At 39.9% G+C, this 21382-nt stretch overlaps 1 protein-coding gene across 1 annotated transcript; it reads left to right on the top strand.

The window, feature by feature from the left end:
* The first annotated feature begins 246 nt into the window (after positions 1 to 246).
* On the top strand, positions 247 to 17674 carry LOC106000207 (MICOS complex subunit Mic60-like). Its single transcript, XM_013035439.1, has 8 exons — positions 247 to 360; positions 2000 to 2248; positions 6643 to 6657; positions 6760 to 6870; positions 8510 to 8733; positions 13394 to 13525; positions 15209 to 15338; positions 16728 to 17674. Exons 1-8 carry the CDS (start codon positions 264 to 266, stop codon positions 17339 to 17341), a joined length of 1572 nt encoding a protein of 523 aa, XP_012890893.1. The 5' UTR covers positions 247 to 263; the 3' UTR covers positions 17342 to 17674.
* Positions 17675 to 21382: the final 3708 nt, after the last annotated feature.

Here is a 21382-nt window from a genome sequence, read left to right as displayed (position 1 = left end):
GAAGTATTAAAATACGTTTTCCTGGTTTAAGTTTCTGGTTCATTTTGTTTCCCTTTGGATGTTTCTATTTAATGATCAATAATCAAAGTGTGCACATTGTTTTTTAAAAGCCATTCTTGTCTTTCTTTGTAGGTGTTTCTGATCTAGGTGAGTAATTACATGTATTTTACATTTAAAGATATTGCCTTGGATTTTAAAAGACTAGTCTTTCATCATATCTATGACTCATATGTTAAGCCATTTAAATAATAGCAAGTAGAATCATGTTACATTTGATAAATCTAAATTGGATGTTTGAACAGCTATGTATTCTTAGAAACAAACATATTTCAAGTGATTGGAAACCTGTGTATGTAAGAGGTATGTGTATATGTATATATAAATTACATATGTTTATTTGGGTTATTATTTTAGATAATTGAAAACATTAAAAAGCAGGGAGAAATTTTAATAAACTCTCATGGAACCTAACTTTAGCAATTACCCACCCATACCCAGTTTTGTCTTATATTCTTTTATTTTTTTGTCAGTCATGGAGCTTGAACTCTCAGGGCTTGGGTTTTGTCCCTGTGCTCTTCAGCTCAAGGCTAGCACTCTACCACTTGAGCCACAGTGCCACTTCTGTTTATGTGGTCCTGAGGAATTGAACCCTAGGCAGGCACTCTACCACTAAGCCATATTCCCAGCCCTTGTCTTATATTCTTAATTAAAACTTCATAAGATGAAATTGAGTTGTTTGTTCAGGTCAATTTCCAAAGAAGTTCCACACATTGAATATTTTCCATGAATTTTTGTTGTTGTTGTTGGTGGTGGTCAGGGGGCTTGAACTCTGGGCCTGGGTGCTGTCCCTGAGCTCTTCAGTTCAGGGCAAGCGCTCTACCACTTGAGCCACATCACCACTTCCTGTTTCCTGGTGGTTAATTGGACATAAGTGTCTCACAGATGTTCTTGCTGAATCTCGATACTCAGATCTCAGCCTCCTGAGTAGGATTACAGGTGTGAGCCATTACAGATTGTCCATGAATTTTAATACCATCTTTCTTTTTAATTTATTGTGGAATTGAATCATTTGTCTTATAGAATTCTCCACATTTTATATTTTGATATTGGAGCCATGTTCTTAATTTGTGTTATATATTAGAACACTGTGGAATGTGCAACATAAAAAGATTCTGCATCATTTGTGCCTAAATGTGAACATTTGCACATGAATGTTTATAAAAGCTCCACAAGTGATTCTTTTGAGCATCTTTGATTGCAGATTACTATCCTAGATAATATATGTGGGGTTTGTTGGGTTTTTTTGTCCAGTCCTGGGGCTTAAACTCAGGGTGCTGTCCCCGAGTCTCTGTGCTCAAGGCGAGGGCTCTACCACTTGAGCTACAGCGCAACATCTGGCCTTTTCTGAGTAGTTTACTGGAGATAAAAGTCTCATGGGCTTTCCTGCCCGGCCTGGCTTCCAGTCACGATCCTCAGATCTCAGTCTCCAGAACAGCTAGGATTACAGGCATGAGCCACTGGTGCCCAGCTGATAATATATGTTTACGAAGAGAAGCAACACTCTTGTAGGGAAACATATGAAAATATTAATTTGATGGGAATTTTAGTAGAAAACAGCCTTATATTGGATACCTTTTTGACTAATGATAGTTACATGTGAAAGAAAGGCTAGAAGTGATTGCATCTGTAGACTTTGTCTTTAGAAGCAAAATTAAACTAGACAGTCAGATAACAATTAGGTCAGATTAGGATTAATTTGGGCTCCTAGAAGAGAACTAATTATTATGTCTATATTACTTTGCTTGGAATTGACAAAACTTTAGTTTTTCTACATTACCCACTTCTATTTGCGTTAGTGAATTTAAATTTCAAGTTAGCTGCCATTTGCTATAAAAAGAAATGAAAAGCTGTAACATTAATCGCACATGAAGCAAATTCTCTTTTATAGACTTATAATTTTGGTAAAGTTATTAACTTTTTAATGTGGTTATCTTCTTAGCTGATAAACTTTCAACTGATGATCTAAACTCCCTAATTGCTCACGCACATCGTCGCATTGACCAGCTAAATAGAGAGCTAGCGCAACAGAAAGCCATAGAAAAACAACACATCGCCTTAGCCTTGGAACAACAAAAGGCAGAAGAAAAGCGAGCATTTGACGCTGCAGTGGCAAAAGCATTAGAACGCCACAGAGATGAAATACAGGCCGAACAGGACAAAAAGGTAGAAGTGAAAATCATTGACATATAAACTGAATCTAACTTGATTGTCTTCTGCAGATAATACTAGCAAGTCATTGATTCACTAGATATGTCATGCTGATCTTGTTTTTTGTTTTTCTGCCAGTGTTGTTAGGTGATTAAAAATAGATGAAAGAATATCATGGATCATGCATATCAGGTACTGAATATGATGTCCATAGTCTGATTTAGGAATCTGACTACTTAACCTACCCTCAAAGCTCTTTTTTCCTACCTGCCAGACCCCAAACATCCTCCTGGCATTGCAGTCACTTTGCTGCCCTTGACATCTTGCTCAGCTTGTCAAGTGCTGGCATGCCTGGGATTGGTTTTGAAAGCTTTTCTCCATCTGAACCATCTCTCCTAGTGCTATCTAATCCTGTGGCTTTGGAGTTTACCCTTAATAAGATTCTTAAGCTCTGAATTCTGTTTTGACTTTAGGTCCCAAACTAGCAGCCTACTTTCTACTTCCATATCTTTACCTTGGTTTTAAACAGTCACTTTAAATTCAACAATATTCAGGAGCTGGGAAGGTGGCTCAGTGATAGAGTGCTTGCCTTGCAAGCATAAGGCCCTATATTCAATTCCTTAGTACCACATAAGCAGAAAAAGCTGGAAGTGGCACTATGGCTAGTGGTAGAGTGCTAGACTTGAGTTGAAGAGCTGAGGGACAACACCCAGGCCCAGAGTTCAGGCCCCATGACCAAACACACACACACACACACAAAATGTTCAAAACATTTCTTGATTTACTTCAACCTATCTCCAAGACACTCAGCTTGTTTAAATAAATCACCCTCTACCCAATTGTTCAAGCCAGAAAATGCTTGGTTAATCTTTACCAATAGTTCAAGTTACCATCATGGCAGTTTGTTTTGTTTTGTTTTTCATATGTGTGGGATTTATACATGTGTGGGATTTCACTGTTACATCTCCACACATACTCTATTCAAATCAATCTCATCCCCTCTATCACATTATACCCACCTACCCATAGCATCACCTGTACATTTCTTTGCTTTGTTTTCATAGCTGTAAACAATCTATTTCAGTAGTATTTAGCCTTCTTTATTTTACTAGCCTGCTAGTCCCTCCCCACTGACAGTCTACTTTTGAGTTTCTTAATTCTTCCTCATGTATTTGCAGTGTGTCACATGGTTATTTACCCCCTGCTTTTCTTGGCTTGTGTTTTACCTTTTCTTTCCTTTTCCTTCCCACCCTCCTTTCTGTGTCTCTCCCTCTCTCCTAATATTGGGACTTGAACTCAGGCCCTTGTATTTGGCTTTTGCTCAATGCTGGTGCCTTATCATTTGAGTCACATGACTTCTAGCCTTTTGCTGGTTAATAAGAAACCCTTGGATTTGTGTGCATACACTGGCTTTGAATTTTGATCTTCAGATCTCAGCCTCCTGAGTCGGTAGATTTAGAAATGAGCCACCAGTTCCTAATGTTCACATTCTTTTTCCATTTTCCCCTCCCTTTCTCTTCCTCAGGCTCTTTGTTTGATTCAAGTTTTATTTTTAGTCATATAAATAATTACATATGTGTATGTATGTGCAACATACATATGTATTTATGTGTGTGTATTTGTATGTGTAATGTCCACAAACATAGGTCTTTTAGGTCTAGCTTCCACATATAAGTGAAAACATGCTATTTTCTTTTTGAGCTTGGCTTATTTTGCTCAATGTGCAGTCTTCTAGTTGCATCCATTTTTCTGCATCCAACTTGTACATAGTTGTTATTAAATATACTGAGTACCCAATTTGCTTAATCTACATTCCATTTTTTTTCTTTAGGCCCTGGGCCTTTTGCTTGTTAGGCAGACATTCTATCTCTGTGCCACATCTCCAGCTCTTTTTTATGTAATTTCAGGGCTTCATGCTCTCCTTTAGCTTTTCAATGGAAGGCTTGTGCTCTACAATTTGAGTCACAACTCCACCTCCACTTTTTGTTGGTTAATTTGAGATAGGAGTTTTATGGACTTTGCTGCCTGGACTGGCTTTGAACAGTGATTTAGATCTTAACTTCCTGAATAGCTAGGATTATGGGCATGAGCTACTAGTTCCTGGTTGTGCTTTTTTTTTTTTTTTTTTTTTTAAAGGATATTTTATTTGTGAACAAACTGTACAGAGGGGTCCATGATGACCTCTCCACTTTAGGTTTCCACTCATAGCTAGTATAGGAAGACAGACAGCAGACAGGCACCAATGAACTAATTTCGGGAGGAGTCTCAAACTTCCTTGGCTGTCCTTGAACCACAGTGTCTTGACCTCAGCCTCCTAGTAGATAGACTAAGTTTTACTTTATTTTTGTGACAAGATCTTGTTATCTAGCTCAGGCTGGTCTTGAACTCTATCCTTCTGCCTTAGTCTTCCCAATGCTGGTATTATAGGTATATGCTACCATATCTGGTTCAAAAATTTCAAAATCTTTTTTTTTTGTTGTTGTTGCAGGACTTGAACTCATGCCCTGGGCGCTGTCCCTGAGCTCTTTTGCTCAAGGCTAGTGCTCTACTACTTTGAGCCACAGTACCACTCCCAGTTTTCTAACTGGAGATAAGAGTCTCACAGATTTATCTGCCTGGGCTGGTTTTGAACTGTGTTCCTCAGATCTCAGCCTCTTCAGTAGTTAGGATTATAGATGTGATCCATCAGTGTCTGGCCAAAATTCCAATTTTTTTTTTTTTTGGTCGGTTGTGGGGCTTGAACTCTGGGCCTGGGTGCTGTCCCTCAGCTCTTCATCTCAAGGCTAGCACTCTACCACTTGAGCCCACAGCACCACTTTCAGGTTTTTCTGTTTATGTGGTGCTGAGGAATCAAACCCAGGGCTTCATGTATGCTAGGCAAGCAATCTATCACTAAACCACATTCCCAGCCCTAAGCCTTCGTTTCTTGATCTTTAGAATTAAGGCATATCCTGCCTTGTCTGGAAAGACAGTTCACTGCTAAGGGCAAGGAAACAGATAAAAAGGTGCTTGTTTAATCTGAGGGTGAACTGATGAGTGTCTGGAAAACTGAAAATAAAGACCAGGAAAGACAATTGACTACTTTTTTTGGTAGTTGGCTTTAAAAAAAATTTAAAAAGGGGGCTGGGAAGGTGGCTTAGTGGTAGAGCGCCTACCTTGCATGCATGAGGCCTTGGGTTCGATTCCTCAGCACCACATAAGCAAAAAGAAAAAACCCCAAAGTGGCGCTGTGGCTCAAGTGGTAGAGCGCTAGCCTTGAGCTGAAGAGCTGAGGGACAGAGCCCAGGCCCAGAGTTCAGGCCTCACAACCAGACCCCTCCAAAAAAAATTTTTAAAAAGATACTTTTATTGTTATCGTTAAGGTGTTGTATAGAGAGAGGTTACTATTTCATAAGCTAGTATATTTCTTTTTTTTTTTTTGACAGTGTGTCCCTTCCTTCATGTTCAGCTTCTTTGAAAAGATTTTTTTGTGTGTGCTAATCCGGGGCTTGATTACAGGGCCTAGATGCTGTCCTTAACTTTTTTGCTCAAGGCTAGTAGCACTCTACCACTTGAGCCATATATCCACTTCTGGCTTTTTTGGGTAGTTAATTAGAGATAAGAATCTCATGGACTTTCCTTCTCAAATCTTAAATCTTGCATAGTGCTAAGCCAGGTGCCTGTGGCTCACACCTGTAATTCTTGCTACTCAGGAGGCTGAGATCTGAGGATCTCGGTTCAAAGCCAGCCTGAACAGGAAAGTCCATGAGACTCTTATCCCCAATAAACCACCAGAAAACCATAAGTACTGCTGTGGCTCAAGTGATAGAGCGCTCACTTTGAGCTGAAGAGCTGAGGGACAGCGCCCAGGCCCAGATTTCAAGCCCACAACCGACAAGAGACAAAAAAAGTCATGCATAGTTCTTAGATTAGTTTGCACAGGTTAAGTATACATTTAATGTAGAATTTACTGTTTAAAGTTTTCTAAAGAAACTAGAGGCCTGTACTTGTTAATCCCCATGCTCAGGAGCCCAAGGCTGGAGAGTTGCAGATAAGAACTGGACTATCTCAATGCCCCTAAGAGGATTAATTCCATAAGTGTTTTAAATAGAAGAGGCCTGGAACTGAGAACCACCAAAACTGTGACTTAGTGAAATACTTTGAACTATGCAGTTAGGAGAAAATTTGGTTGCTTTAATGAAATACTGAGTCTTAAAACCTAAACTACTTTTAATATCAATGGTTCTCTTGTTTACTAAAATGTTTACCTAGATCTGTATTGTTTTATAAAACCTTTACATTTTAGGTAATGTACTTTGCTTTGAAGTATTAAAATACGTTTTCCTGGTTTAAGTTTCTGGTTCATTTTGTTTCCCTTTGGATGTTTCTATTTAATGATCAATAATCAAAGTGTGCACATTGTTTTTTAAAAGCCATTCTTGTCTTTCTTTGTAGGTGTTTCTGATCTAGGTGAGTAATTACATGTATTTTACATTTAAAGATATTGCCTTGGATTTTAAAAGACTAGTCTTTCATCATATCTATGACTCATATGTTAAGCCATTTAAATAATAGCAAGTAGAATCATGTTACATTTGATAAATCTAAATTGGATGTTTGAACAGCTATGTATTCTTAGAAACAAACATATTTCAAGTGATTGGAAACCTGTGTATGTAAGAGGTATGTGTATATGTATATATAAATTACATATGTTTATTTGGGTTATTATTTTAGATAATTGAAAACATTAAAAAGCAGGGAGAAATTTTAATAAACTCTCATGGAACCTAACTTTAGCAATTACCCACCCATACCCAGTTTTGTCTTATATTCTTTTATTTTTTTGTCAGTCATGGAGCTTGAACTCTCAGGGCTTGGGTTTTGTCCCTGTGCTCTTCAGCTCAAGGCTAGCACTCTACCACTTGAGCCACAGTGCCACTTCTGTTTATGTGGTCCTGAGGAATTGAACCCTAGGCAGGCACTCTACCACTAAGCCATATTCCCAGCCCTTGTCTTATATTCTTAATTAAAACTTCATAAGATGAAATTGAGTTGTTTGTTCAGGTCAATTTCCAAAGAAGTTCCACACATTGAATATTTTCCATGAATTTTTGTTGTTGTTGTTGGTGGTGGTCAGGGGGCTTGAACTCTGGGCCTGGGTGCTGTCCCTGAGCTCTTCAGTTCAGGGCAAGCGCTCTACCACTTGAGCCACATCACCACTTCCTGTTTCCTGGTGGTTAATTGGACATAAGTGTCTCACAGATGTTCTTGCTGAATCTCGATACTCAGATCTCAGCCTCCTGAGTAGGATTACAGGTGTGAGCCATTACAGATTGTCCATGAATTTTAATACCATCTTTCTTTTTAATTTATTGTGGAATTGAATCATTTGTCTTATAGAATTCTCCACATTTTATATTTTGATATTGGAGCCATGTTCTTAATTTGTGTTATATATTAGAACACTGTGGAATGTGCAACATAAAAAGATTCTGCATCATTTGTGCCTAAATGTGAACATTTGCACATGAATGTTTATAAAAGCTCCACAAGTGATTCTTTTGAGCATCTTTGATTGCAGATTACTATCCTAGATAATATATGTGGGGTTTGTTGGGTTTTTTTGTCCAGTCCTGGGGCTTAAACTCAGGGTGCTGTCCCCGAGTCTCTGTGCTCAAGGCGAGGGCTCTACCACTTGAGCTACAGCGCAACATCTGGCCTTTTCTGAGTAGTTTACTGGAGATAAAAGTCTCATGGGCTTTCCTGCCCGGCCTGGCTTCCAGTCACGATCCTCAGATCTCAGTCTCCAGAACAGCTAGGATTACAGGCATGAGCCACTGGTGCCCAGCTGATAATATATGTTTACGAAGAGAAGCAACACTCTTGTAGGGAAACATATGAAAATATTAATTTGATGGGAATTTTAGTAGAAAACAGCCTTATATTGGATACCTTTTTGACTAATGATAGTTACATGTGAAAGAAAGGCTAGAAGTGATTGCATCTGTAGACTTTGTCTTTAGAAGCAAAATTAAACTAGACAGTCAGATAACAATTAGGTCAGATTAGGATTAATTTGGGCTCCTAGAAGAGAACTAATTATTATGTCTATATTACTTTGCTTGGAATTGACAAAACTTTAGTTTTTCTACATTACCCACTTCTATTTGCGTTAGTGAATTTAAATTTCAAGTTAGCTGCCATTTGCTATAAAAAGAAATGAAAAGCTGTAACATTAATCGCACATGAAGCAAATTCTCTTTTATAGACTTATAATTTTGGTAAAGTTATTAACTTTTTAATGTGGTTATCTTCTTAGCTGATAAACTTTCAACTGATGATCTAAACTCCCTAATTGCTCACGCACATCGTCGCATTGACCAGCTAAATAGAGAGCTAGCGCAACAGAAAGCCATAGAAAAACAACACATCGCCTTAGCCTTGGAACAACAAAAGGCAGAAGAAAAGCGAGCATTTGACGCTGCAGTGGCAAAAGCATTAGAACGCCACAGAGATGAAATACAGGCCGAACAGGACAAAAAGGTAGAAGTGAAAATCATTGACATATAAACTGAATCTAACTTGATTGTCTTCTGCAGATAATACTAGCAAGTCATTGATTCACTAGATATGTCATGCTGATCTTGTTTTTTGTTTTTCTGCCAGTGTTGTTAGGTGATTAAAAATAGATGAAAGAATATCATGGATCATGCATATCAGGTACTGAATATGATGTCCATAGTCTGATTTAGGAATCTGACTACTTAACCTACCCTCAAAGCTCTTTTTTCCTACCTGCCAGACCCCAAACATCCTCCTGGCATTGCAGTCACTTTGCTGCCCTTGACATCTTGCTCAGCTTGTCAAGTGCTGGCATGCCTGGGATTGGTTTTGAAAGCTTTTCTCCATCTGAACCATCTCTCCTAGTGCTATCTAATCCTGTGGCTTTGGAGTTTACCCTTAATAAGATTCTTAAGCTCTGAATTCTGTTTTGACTTTAGGTCCCAAACTAGCAGCCTACTTTCTACTTCCATATCTTTACCTTGGTTTTAAACAGTCACTTTAAATTCAACAATATTCAGGAGCTGGGAAGGTGGCTCAGTGATAGAGTGCTTGCCTTGCAAGCATAAGGCCCTATATTCAATTCCTTAGTACCACATAAGCAGAAAAAGCTGGAAGTGGCACTATGGCTAGTGGTAGAGTGCTAGACTTGAGTTGAAGAGCTGAGGGACAACACCCAGGCCCAGAGTTCAGGCCCCATGACCAAACACACACACACACACACAAAATGTTCAAAACATTTCTTGATTTACTTCAACCTATCTCCAAGACACTCAGCTTGTTTAAATAAATCACCCTCTACCCAATTGTTCAAGCCAGAAAATGCTTGGTTAATCTTTACCAATAGTTCAAGTTACCATCATGGCAGTTTGTTTTGTTTTGTTTTTCATATGTGTGGGATTTATACATGTGTGGGATTTCACTGTTACATCTCCACACATACTCTATTCAAATCAATCTCATCCCCTCTATCACATTATACCCACCTACCCATAGCATCACCTGTACATTTCTTTGCTTTGTTTTCATAGCTGTAAACAATCTATTTCAGTAGTATTTAGCCTTCTTTATTTTACTAGCCTGCTAGTCCCTCCCCACTGACAGTCTACTTTTGAGTTTCTTAATTCTTCCTCATGTATTTGCAGTGTGTCACATGGTTATTTACCCCCTGCTTTTCTTGGCTTGTGTTTTACCTTTTCTTTCCTTTTCCTTCCCACCCTCCTTTCTGTGTCTCTCCCTCTCTCCTAATATTGGGACTTGAACTCAGGCCCTTGTATTTGGCTTTTGCTCAATGCTGGTGCCTTATCATTTGAGTCACATGACTTCTAGCCTTTTGCTGGTTAATAAGAAACCCTTGGATTTGTGTGCATACACTGGCTTTGAATTTTGATCTTCAGATCTCAGCCTCCTGAGTCGGTAGATTTAGAAATGAGCCACCAGTTCCTAATGTTCACATTCTTTTTCCATTTTCCCCTCCCTTTCTCTTCCTCAGGCTCTTTGTTTGATTCAAGTTTTATTTTTAGTCATATAAATAATTACATATGTGTATGTATGTGCAACATACATATGTATTTATGTGTGTGTATTTGTATGTGTAATGTCCACAAACATAGGTCTTTTAGGTCTAGCTTCCACATATAAGTGAAAACATGCTATTTTCTTTTTGAGCTTGGCTTATTTTGCTCAATGTGCAGTCTTCTAGTTGCATCCATTTTTCTGCATCCAACTTGTACATAGTTGTTATTAAATATACTGAGTACCCAATTTGCTTAATCTACATTCCATTTTTTTTCTTTAGGCCCTGGGCCTTTTGCTTGTTAGGCAGACATTCTATCTCTGTGCCACATCTCCAGCTCTTTTTTATGTAATTTCAGGGCTTCATGCTCTCCTTTAGCTTTTCAATGGAAGGCTTGTGCTCTACAATTTGAGTCACAACTCCACCTCCACTTTTTGTTGGTTAATTTGAGATAGGAGTTTTATGGACTTTGCTGCCTGGACTGGCTTTGAACAGTGATTTAGATCTTAACTTCCTGAATAGCTAGGATTATGGGCATGAGCTACTAGTTCCTGGTTGTGCTTTTTTTTTTTTTTTTTTTTTTAAAGGATATTTTATTTGTGAACAAACTGTACAGAGGGGTCCATGATGACCTCTCCACTTTAGGTTTCCACTCATAGCTAGTATAGGAAGACAGACAGCAGACAGGCACCAATGAACTAATTTCGGGAGGAGTCTCAAACTTCCTTGGCTGTCCTTGAACCACAGTGTCTTGACCTCAGCCTCCTAGTAGATAGACTAAGTTTTACTTTATTTTTGTGACAAGATCTTGTTATCTAGCTCAGGCTGGTCTTGAACTCTATCCTTCTGCCTTAGTCTTCCCAATGCTGGTATTATAGGTATATGCTACCATATCTGGTTCAAAAATTTCAAAATCTTTTTTTTTTGTTGTTGTTGCAGGACTTGAACTCATGCCCTGGGCGCTGTCCCTGAGCTCTTTTGCTCAAGGCTAGTGCTCTACTACTTTGAGCCACAGTACCACTCCCAGTTTTCTAACTGGAGATAAGAGTCTCACAGATTTATCTGCCTGGGCTGGTTTTGAACTGTGTTCCTCAGATCTCAGCCTCTTCAGTAGTTAGGATTATAGATGTGATCCATCAGTGTCTGGCCAAAATTCCAATTTTTTTTTTTTTTGGTCGGTTGTGGGGCTTGAACTCTGGGCCTGGGTGCTGTCCCTCAGCTCTTCATCTCAAGGCTAGTGCTCTACCACTTGAGCCACAGCACCACTTCTGGTTTTCTGGAGATAAGAGTCTCGTGGACTTTCCTACCTGGGCTTGCTTTGAATCTTGATCCTCAGGTCTCAGCCACCTGAGTAACTAGAATTTCAGGTGTGGCTATTAGTCAATGCCCAGTTATCAACTCCATTTTTTCCCCTCAGAAACAATATAATAAATTGATGAATCCACAATGACAGTGCATAAGAATTTTTGAAGTGCCAGGCACCAGTGGCTGTCCCTGTAGGAACCTGAGATCTGAGGATCAAGATTCAAAGCAAGCCCAGGCAGGAAAGTCCACCACCCCAAATCCAGAAGTGAAGCTGGGCTTTGAGCGAAAAGGCTCAGAGAAAGTGCCTAGTTCCTGAGTTTAAGCACCAGGACCAGCACCAAAAAAAAAAGAAATAATTTATAGTAATTGTAATATAGTCTAGTGTGTGTGTGTGTAAATATACACATGTATAGTAATTGTTAAAAGATCTGTTATATGACTCAAGGCAATTCAGAGGCAAGCCATATATATATATATTTTTTAATTTTTTAATTTTCTTTACTTTTTGACGGTCATGGGGCTTGAACTCTGGGCCTGAGCTCTTCAGCTCAAGGCTAGTACTCTACTACTTGAGCTACAGAGCCCATTTCCAGTCTTTTCTGTTTATGTGGTACTGAGGAATCAAGCCCAGGGCCTCATGCATGTGAGGCAATCACTCTACAATTGAGCCACCTTCCCAGCCCCTCGTATTTTTTGGTTTGATATGGCCCATATTGAATCTAAACTCATGTCAAAATAAGCTATTTCAGGCAAGGCACAATAGCACACACCTAATAATCCTAACTACTGAGAAAATAGAAGGAGAAAATAGTGGCTTGAAGTCAGTCTGAGACCCCATCTCAGCCAATAAAAAGCCCTGTGTTGGCACACACTTGTCAGTCATCCCAGTTATATGGGAAGGATATATAGAATCAAGGTCCGTGCTAGCCAGAAATAAATCTTAAAAAATAGCTAAGGCAAGCTAGGTGCCAGTGGCTCCCATTTGTAATCCTTGTTATTCAAGAAGGTGAGATCTGAGGATTGCAGCTTGAAGCCTGCCCAGGCAGGAAATTCTGGGAGATTCTTGTCTTTAATCACCAAAAAGCCAGAAGTGGAACAGTGGCTCAAGCGGTAGAATGCCACCTTTGAGTAAAAATGCTAAGGGACAAGCTGGGCGCCGGTGGCTCACACCTGAAATCCTAGCTACTCAGGAGGCTGAGATCTGAGGATCACAGTTCAAAGCTAGCCCGGGCAGAAAAGTCTGTGAGACTCTTATCTCCAGTAAGCCACTAGAAAACCAGAAGTGGTGCTGTGGCTCAAATGGTAGAGCACTAGCCTTGAGCTGAAGGACAGTGCCCAGGCCCAGAGTTCAAGCCCCACAACCAACACACACACACACACACACACACACACACACACTCACACACACTCACACACAAAACTAAGGGACTGTGAGGTCCTGATTACAGGCATACAAAATAAATAAACAATAAGAGGCACTGTAAATGTCTGGAGGTGTGGCACAGAGGTAGAGTATCTTTCTTGCAAGTTTGAGTCCCTAAGCTCAAACCCCAAACTGATAATGAAGAAAAGTTGGATTTTATATTAAACAATGTGGACATTCAATGGAGGATTTTGGTACTATTTTTTTGCCACAGATGTGTGACCTTGAGTTGGTTTCCAGTGTTAAGATTTCTGATTGGTATAAGAAGCAGAATACAGACTGTGTACAGAGGTTGAGGCCACAGGAGGCTGTCATCATTGTCTCATTAGGTCCTGCCATTTTCCTACAGGTATATGTGGAGACTCAAGAACGAATCATTACTGTGTTTGCTTTTGCAGGTAGAGGAAGTCAGAGATGCCATGGAGAATGAAATGAGAACCCAGCTTCGTCGACAGGCAGCTGCCCACACTGATCACTTACGAGATGTTCTTAGGGTGCAAGAACAGGAACTAAAGTATGAATATGACAAGGTGGGGACCCACTGTGAAGGACAAACTTCTCTTAAGCTCTCTTTGCACTTATGTTATTAGGTTTTCATTTAGGGTGGAGAGAATAGGGGGTGGCACTGGGGATTAAATCCAGGGCCTCATGTATGCTAGGGAAGCAATGTAGGAGTTATACCCCTAGCTCTTCTTTTTTCCTTTTAATGTACTCTGAGGTTGTTAAGGAATAGAGAAAAATTTATGGGAAGTGGAGCTCTTGTATATCTGCAGGACTGTTCATTTTTGCATAACAGTGCCTGTTATTAGATTTTTTTTTTTTTTGTTGTCGGTGGTAGGGCTTGAACTCTGCGTCTGGGCACTGTCCCTCAGCTCTTCAGCTCACGGTGAGTGCTCTACCACTTGAGCCAAAGCACCACTTCTGGTTTTCTGGTGGCTTATTGGACATGAGTTTCATGTACTTTACTGCCTGGGCTGGCTTTGAACTGTGATCCTCAGATCTGTCTTCTGAGTAGGATTACAGGCATGAGCCACCAGCACCTGGTGATAATCAGATGTTTTATGTATGTGTTCACAAAGATGCACATATATGTAGTTTTATATTTCAGTGTATATGTACAGATAAATCCTAGTTGGAGTCTTCACACTTTATAGTTTGTTTGTCTTAAGAAGGAATGAGGTGGGGGGAGGCTGGGAAGGGATGTGAAGGGTAAACAAAAGGAGGAGGCTGCAATGCTTGGTATGAAATGTACGCATTATCCTGCCCATGTAATTGTAACCCCTCTGTACAGTATCTTCACAAATAAAAAAAAAAAAGAAGGAATGAGGCTTGGCAAATAAAGGAAACCTAGGAAATTAAAATTTATGCCCACATGAAAACGTATTTTAAATTCTATTGGGTGGACATTTTGTTTTTGGGGGTTTTTGTCAATCATGGGGCTTGAAATCTGAGCCTGAGTGCTTTCCCTCAGCTCTTCAGCACAAGGCGAGAGCACTCTACCACTTGAGCTACAGTACAGTGCCACTTCCAGTTTTCTGGTGGTATTTATTTATTTTTTTGGGGGGTCCGGTCGTGGGGCCTGAACTCTGGGCCTGGGCGCTGTCCCTCAGCTCTTCAGCTCAAGGTTAGCGCTCTACCACTTGAGCCAAAGCGCCACTTCTGGTTTTTTTCTTTTTTGCTTATGTGGTGCTGAGGAATTGAACCCAGGCCTCAGGCATGCAAGGCAAGCACTCTACCACTGAGCCACCTTCCCAGCCCCTTTCTGGTGGTTTTTATTGGAGACGAGTTTCACGGACTTTCCTGCCTGGGCTGGCATTGAACCATGATCTTCAGATCTCAGCCTCCTGAGTAGCCAGGATTACAGGCATGAGCCACTGGCACCTGGCTGGGTGGACTTTTTTTTTTTTCAGTTAGTATGCAAAGAATGTAGAATATATTTTATGATGTTTATTTAGCAACAGAGTAGTTTCTAAAGTTGAAGATTTAAAGGCTGACTGTAAAAGCCTTGTTTTTCTAGTGTGCTTTCTTTAATATTAGGCTCTAACAAAATTTTTAGAGAATTTTAAATCAAATATAAGTGGGGAAATTTTTGATACCTTACAATACAGGAGTTTCATGATGACTATTACGAGATTTTAAAGACTAGAGGTTCAGGAGGTGTAGTAGTTGCTGGCAAGTTACATTTATTTTCTCTGTACATTCTTTTATTTTAGGATCTGTCTGAGAAACTCTCTGAAAAAGAATTAGAGTTCCGTCGTCGCAGTCAAGAGCAAGTTGATAGCTTTACTCTGGATATAAACACCGCCTATGCAAGATTAAGAGGAATTGAGCAGGCTGTTCAGAGTGAGCATTATCTATCATAGCACCTACTTAGAGAACATTTTCTTTTTTTTGTCAGTCGTAGGGCTTGAACACAGGGCCTGGGCACTGTCCCTCTGTGATCAAGGCTAACACTCTACCACTTGATCCACAGCACCACTTTGTTTTGTAGTTTCACAGTTTTCCTGTCCAGGCTGGCTTTGAACTGTGTTCCTCAGATCTCAGCCTCCGAAGCAGTTAGGATTACAGGTGTGAGCCATTGGCACCTGTTTAGAGAACATTTTCTTAAGAGTAATTTCTTGTTAAAAGGTTAGTGGAGGACATGTGCAGATGCTATCCCTATAATTTGCAAATTTTTCTTCATTCATTGGAAAGTTGGCTCCAGATTTGACAGGTTTGGATATGGAAGGAGGAAATTAGAAAAGAGGATCTAAAAATGAAATCTAAAAAACATGTATGAGTGCCATTTTCAAGGCAATTTACACTATACTCTATGCTTATGCAGTAGTGGAGCTAAATATTAGTGTGGCCCTGAGCTAACTTCTACGGTCCCCAGAGGGTTACCTGGAGGTAATTTGCTGTCTCCTGTCCAAATACATAGTTATGTTGAGGCCTTTATGTGCCACATTGAAAGAAACATGTTTTAACAATGGATGTGTTGACAAAAGAGACTTTGGAATTCCTTTGGGATCTTTTTTGTTCTGTAACAATGAAAATAAGCTCAGTACTCAGGAAATTTTAAGACCTAGTGTTAATCTAGTAAGTTCATTTGAAGTCTTTGACTTTTTTGTGGCAGTGGTGGCCTAAACAGAAGTTTTAGCCTTCATGTTTTTCTCACTTACCAAAGATTAAAACCATTTGATTTAAAACAGCTTGCAAGCTGGGTACTAGTGGTTCATGCCTATGATCCTAGCTACTGAAGAGCTTGAGATCTGAGGATCATGTTTTTGAACTCAGTTCTGGACATGAAAGTCCATGAGACTTTTATTTCCAATTAAACACATAAAAGCTGGAAGTGGATCTGTGGCTTAAGTGGTAGAGTGCTAGCCTTAAGCACAAAAGTTCAGGGACAGCACCCAGGCCCAGAGTTCAAGTCCTATGAATGACAAAAAGAGCTTGTAGATTGAAATGACTTCTGTGTACTATTTAACCTGAAATTTTTGTCTCACAATAAGGAATTTGGGATGGAGACTTACACTGTGCATATATATCCCTCTGTTTTCTCCATGACCTTAGTAAAAAAAGATTGTTATGACAGCAAGAATATATAAGAAATGATAGAATGGGCTGTAGAAGGCTGTCTTGGGTCTCATCTTCCACATGTGTAGATTTAGATTATTGAAGGCACATCTGTTCTGTGAACATAAGTAATCAGGTAGAGAGAAAAGCAGTTTTGCCTTTTTTCCTCTGTAGGTCATGCAGTTGCTGAAGAAGAAGCCAGAAAAGCCCACCAACTCTGGCTTTCAGTGGAGGCATTAAAGTACAGTATGAAGACCTCATCTGCAGACAGGCGTACTATCCCGCTGGAGAATGCGGTAGAGGCCATCCGAGTCAACTGTTCTGATAATGAATTTGCCCAAGCTTTAACTGCAGCTCTTCCTCCAGAGTCCCTGACCCGGGGGGTGTACAGTGAAGAGACCCTAAGGGCCCGTTTCTATGCTGTCCAAAAACTAGCCGGAAGGGTAGCAATGATTGATGAAACCAGAAATAGCTTGTACCAGTACTTTCTCTCCTACTTGCAGTCCCTGCTCCTATTCCCGCCACAGCAACTGAAGCCACCAGCAGAACTCTGCCCTGAGGATATAAACACATTTAAATTACTGTCATATGCCTCTTATTGCATTGAGCATGGTGACCTGGAGCTAGCAGCAAAATTTGTCAATCAGCTGAAAGGGGAGTCCAGACGTGTGGCCCAGGACTGGCTGAAGGAAGCCCGAATGACCCTAGAAACTAAACAGATAGTGGAGATCCTGACAGCATATGCCAGCGCCGTAGGATTAGGAAGCACTAAAGTACACGAAGAGTAAGGTTGAGGAAAAGATGTGTAATGTCTTATTTCATGTCAAAGGAAATCAGCAGCAATATAAGGGTTTGCAACAAGGGTTCCAGAATTGTCTAGACATATAAGCAGGTTACAGTCCTGTACTTAATGTTAACACCTGTTGCATTTATCTTCTTTCCACTTGCTATCATGTCAATGAACTCCAGGAGTGCTTTCTTTGCAACTTGTGTAACATTTCCTGTTTTTCAGGTTTTACTGATCAGGCTTGTGAGCCAATCAAAATAATGTTTGTGATCCCTACTATTGATTCTGCCCTTGGAGCAAACTGAATAAAGCAACATGATGAAAACTTGAGTACCTTATCCCTTTTCAGAAAGCACCATTTCCAGTTTGTTGTGTGAACCAGTGAGCAGCAGCAGCAGATGTAGGAACTTTTGGGTCACCAGAAGTTACATACATGCTTCTTGGCTTTGAATGTATAGGTAAACTGGTTCTTGCTGGTCTAAAACAAGAGGGATGTGCAAGTTCAAATGTCACTTTACTTTCAGTTGGGGATACATTAGTCTAACAATTTTAAAGCTTGAGGGCCTTTATATGCAACCAAAACTATGTATTTACATGAAGCAGTTCTAGAACCATTGCTAGTATTGCCGTTTTCTAGCATTTGAATGCTTATTTCAGCCAGTCCTGGGGCTTGAACTGAGGATCTGGGCACTGTCGAGCTTCTTTCTTGCTCAAGGTTAGCACTCTACCACTTGGGCCACAGCACCACTTCTGGCTTTTTCTGTTTCTGTGGTACTAAGCACTCTATCACTAAGCCACATTCCCAGCCTGAATGTATTCTTTAATATAGTGAGCCTAGAATCTGAAGAAAGGGACTAATATTGTAGTGTTTCATCTCACTGCTCTAAAATGCAGAGAATTCTCATTTTACCTTGCCACCTTGGGAAGTTGCCACCTTGAATAAACACTCCTTTCATCACCATCTTTAAATAATATGGCCATTTTTCCCCCCTAAGTTTTTTGTTGTTCATGTTCATAAAATGACTCAAGGACACTTATGTGACCAGCATTTATCTGCAAAACATGAAGATGGTGGTTTTATACTTGGAATTTGTAGTGGTTACACACCTACCCTGAACTTGGGTTGACTCAAATTTCTGCATAGTGTCAGCCTTATAAGATTAGCAGTACATTATTCATTTGGTTTAGGATGATGTTAGTATTCCTTGGGTTCCCTTCCAAATATACCAACACTTACTTTTTCTGACTGGAATACTTGCTTTATGAACTTTCCACAATTTCAGAAGGTAGAAGCGCTCTGGATACCTACTGTAGTCTGTGGAGCCTTCCTAAGAGATTATAATAGGCTGTTTGGAATTCAGTGTTCTGTTCCCTTTAAAATGTCATGAAATTGCAAATGTGCAAAGTTAAAATATTTTATCTCAGCTCACCAAAAGCAACACTGGGTGGTTTAATTCTATAACAAAAGACCACTGGCTTTCAAATCTTAGTAGTTCCTTATACAGGTTATTAAGGGATGGGATGCCTTATTGTTCTTCCACATTCCAAATACAGGTGTCTTCCAGAAGTGTCCTCAGTTACCCTTTAGTGATAAAGAGATTAGAGCTCTACAACAAGACCACAGAATCAACAAATGACTAATATTGGGGAAAAGGTAGAAAAAGCCTGGGGCAGTTAAGGCACATCAGCTTAATTTCTACGGATTTCATACCACTGGCAATTGGAGATCACATATAGCCAAGTCACCACTTTCTTTACTTTTTTGTTCTCAGTCTATCTTTAAACTGGGTTGCCTTATTCTCAAACCTGATTGCTTGCAGGAGTGTCTCAACCTTTTAAAATTCATGTTTCCTTATTTAACATAAATGGATGGTAGCTTCAATGTTTGGTTTCAAAATCATAACTAAATATAATTTTAGACAGTCTTTTTAAAGTGTGCTACTCTGTATTCAAGTCCTCTACAGGCTCTGGATAAAAGCTCTCCATTTTTTTTTTTTTTTTTGTAGGTCATGGGGCTTGAACTGTGGACCTGGGCGCTGTCCCTGACCTCTTCAGGTCAAGGTGAGCGCTCTACCACTTGAGCCACAGCACCATTTCGTTTTCTGGTGGTTAATTGGAGGTAAGAGTCTCAAGGACTTTCCTTCCCTGGTCTAGCTTTGAACTGCGATCGTCAGATCTCAGCCTCCTGAGTAGCTAGGATTACAGGTGTGAGCCACTGGCACCTGGCATCTCTCCAGTTCCAGCCAGTTTTAAAGAAACTTGCCTGAACTAAGTGTAGAACAGATTAACACTAAAAGGGCTTAAGACTACGTCTGTCTTTATGGAGTCTAGTAGTTACCAGAACCATGAACTCTGGGTCTAGGTTTCATTCAGTTTGATTCATCTAGGGACAAGGAAAAGGCCAATCTATGGCCATTACAGCTTACTCATATGAGGTAAATGTAGTTTCTCTAGCTTCCTAGTTTTGTTAGATAGGTTCTGGAAGGGCTAAGTAGCTAGAATCAGTAAAGTGGCAATTGTAGGAAGAACTGCATTGGGGAAAATTTTTTAGTTTTCAAAATCTTGAGTCTTAAATCTTACTGAGCTCTGAAAAATGTTTAGACATGACCCTCTGCAGTACTAAACCCTCAGTAAAGTTACAGTGGGCAGGTTCTGCTGGGCAGCTCTTAACTGCCCGCCCCCCCCCCCCCAAGTCTTGGGGCTTAAACTCAAGGTATGAGCTGTTTTGTACAAGGCTAGCACTCTACCACAACCGCTCCATTGCTGGTTTTTATTTTGGGTAGTGAATTGGAGATAATTGAGCTGACTTTGAACTCAAATCCTCAGATCTCAGTTTCCGGAGTAGCTAGGATTACAGGTATGAACCACTACTGGCGTTGGGAGGACTAGTTGTTCATTGCCCAGAACGGTGTACCTTTCTGATTATCCTGTGTCCTACCTCATGGATTTACATCAACCAAATCAAAAACATTTCCTTTCTCTGGAAATGTTCCATTTTACCTTTAAATCTTAAGTGACTCTATAAAATTATCCTGCCTATTTATAGGCCTAGAGACTGTCATATCTGTCAGATTTCAGTCTTTTTCAAACTTTGTTGACCGTGTGACCATCAATGAAAAGTTTGCTATGATCTGCTATGCTCAGGCGTGCATGTCCATATGCACACCTTTGCGTTTTAAGTAAAAATGCGTTTTAAGTAAAAAAAAAAGATATCACAGAATTACGTGTGTTTGGACTTTTGTCTACATCATTAGAAAGTTCTAGCCATTACAAAAACTGATGTCATTTCCTGCAGCTTGAAGCATACATTGTCCTGAAGTTTAACATACTGGCACATAACTAGTTAACAGTCCAACATTTCTCCTCTGGGCTTAGTTCTTGGTGTGATGTTTATATACCAACTAATGATATTCAGTAATTGTTTAAAGTCCATGGAGTCTTGACAAATCTGATTATCATTAATACCATCTAATATCAAGAAACCATTCAATGCTCTTAAGCCTTTTTGCTTGACTTTAATATTTATTGTTAAAAGTCCCCAATCAGATGTTCTAGTGAACTAGCAATCTGCTACTTCTAATTCTGACACACCATTGAACAAGACTCCTTCCTCTCTCCCTTCTTGGGGAGTTCTGCCTTTTTTTTTCTGGTACCAGGACCTCGGTAGGGCCTGAGCTTCTTTAGCTAAAGACTAGTACTCTTCCACTTGAGCAACAGCTCCACTTCCAGCTTTTTGGGTGGTTGATTAGAGATGAGTCTCAGACTTTTCTTTCCCATGCTGGTTTTGAATTGTGATCCTCAGATCTCAGCCTGAATAGTGAGAATTACAGGCATGAGTCACTGGCATACAGCTGGCCATTGCTTCTTAGGCATTTATCTTACTTATTTACTTATTTTTACAAGTTACTCAGATAGCTTCAATAGCCTCAGATCTCATTGGCTACTTTGTGATTTTTATCATGGGGTTGCTTATATGCTATAAATGCTGGTACCTATGGCATAGTTATAAAACAATGCAATTGGAGCTGGGAAGGTAGGTCAG

The sequence above is a fragment of the Dipodomys ordii genome, unplaced genomic scaffold, assembly GCF_000151885.1.
Source record: "Dipodomys ordii isolate 6190 unplaced genomic scaffold, Dord_2.0 Scaffold212, whole genome shotgun sequence".
NCBI classification, from domain to species: Eukaryota; Metazoa; Chordata; class Mammalia; order Rodentia; family Heteromyidae; genus Dipodomys; species Dipodomys ordii.
This window is presented reverse-complemented; position numbering and strand designations above follow the sequence as displayed.

Excerpts from the sequence above, each read along its gene's own strand:
- LOC106000207 (XM_013035439.1), top strand. The coding sequence starts at position 264 with ATGTTACATTTGATAAATCTAAATTGGATGTTTGAACAGCTATGTATT. Across the intron at positions 6,871-8,509 it reads GAAACCTGTGTATGTAAGAG|CTGATAAACTTTCAACTGAT; the intron begins GTATGTGTATAT and ends TTATCTTCTTAG. Across the intron at positions 8,734-13,393 it reads AGGCCGAACAGGACAAAAAG|GTAGAGGAAGTCAGAGATGC; the intron begins GTAGAAGTGAAA and ends TTGCTTTTGCAG.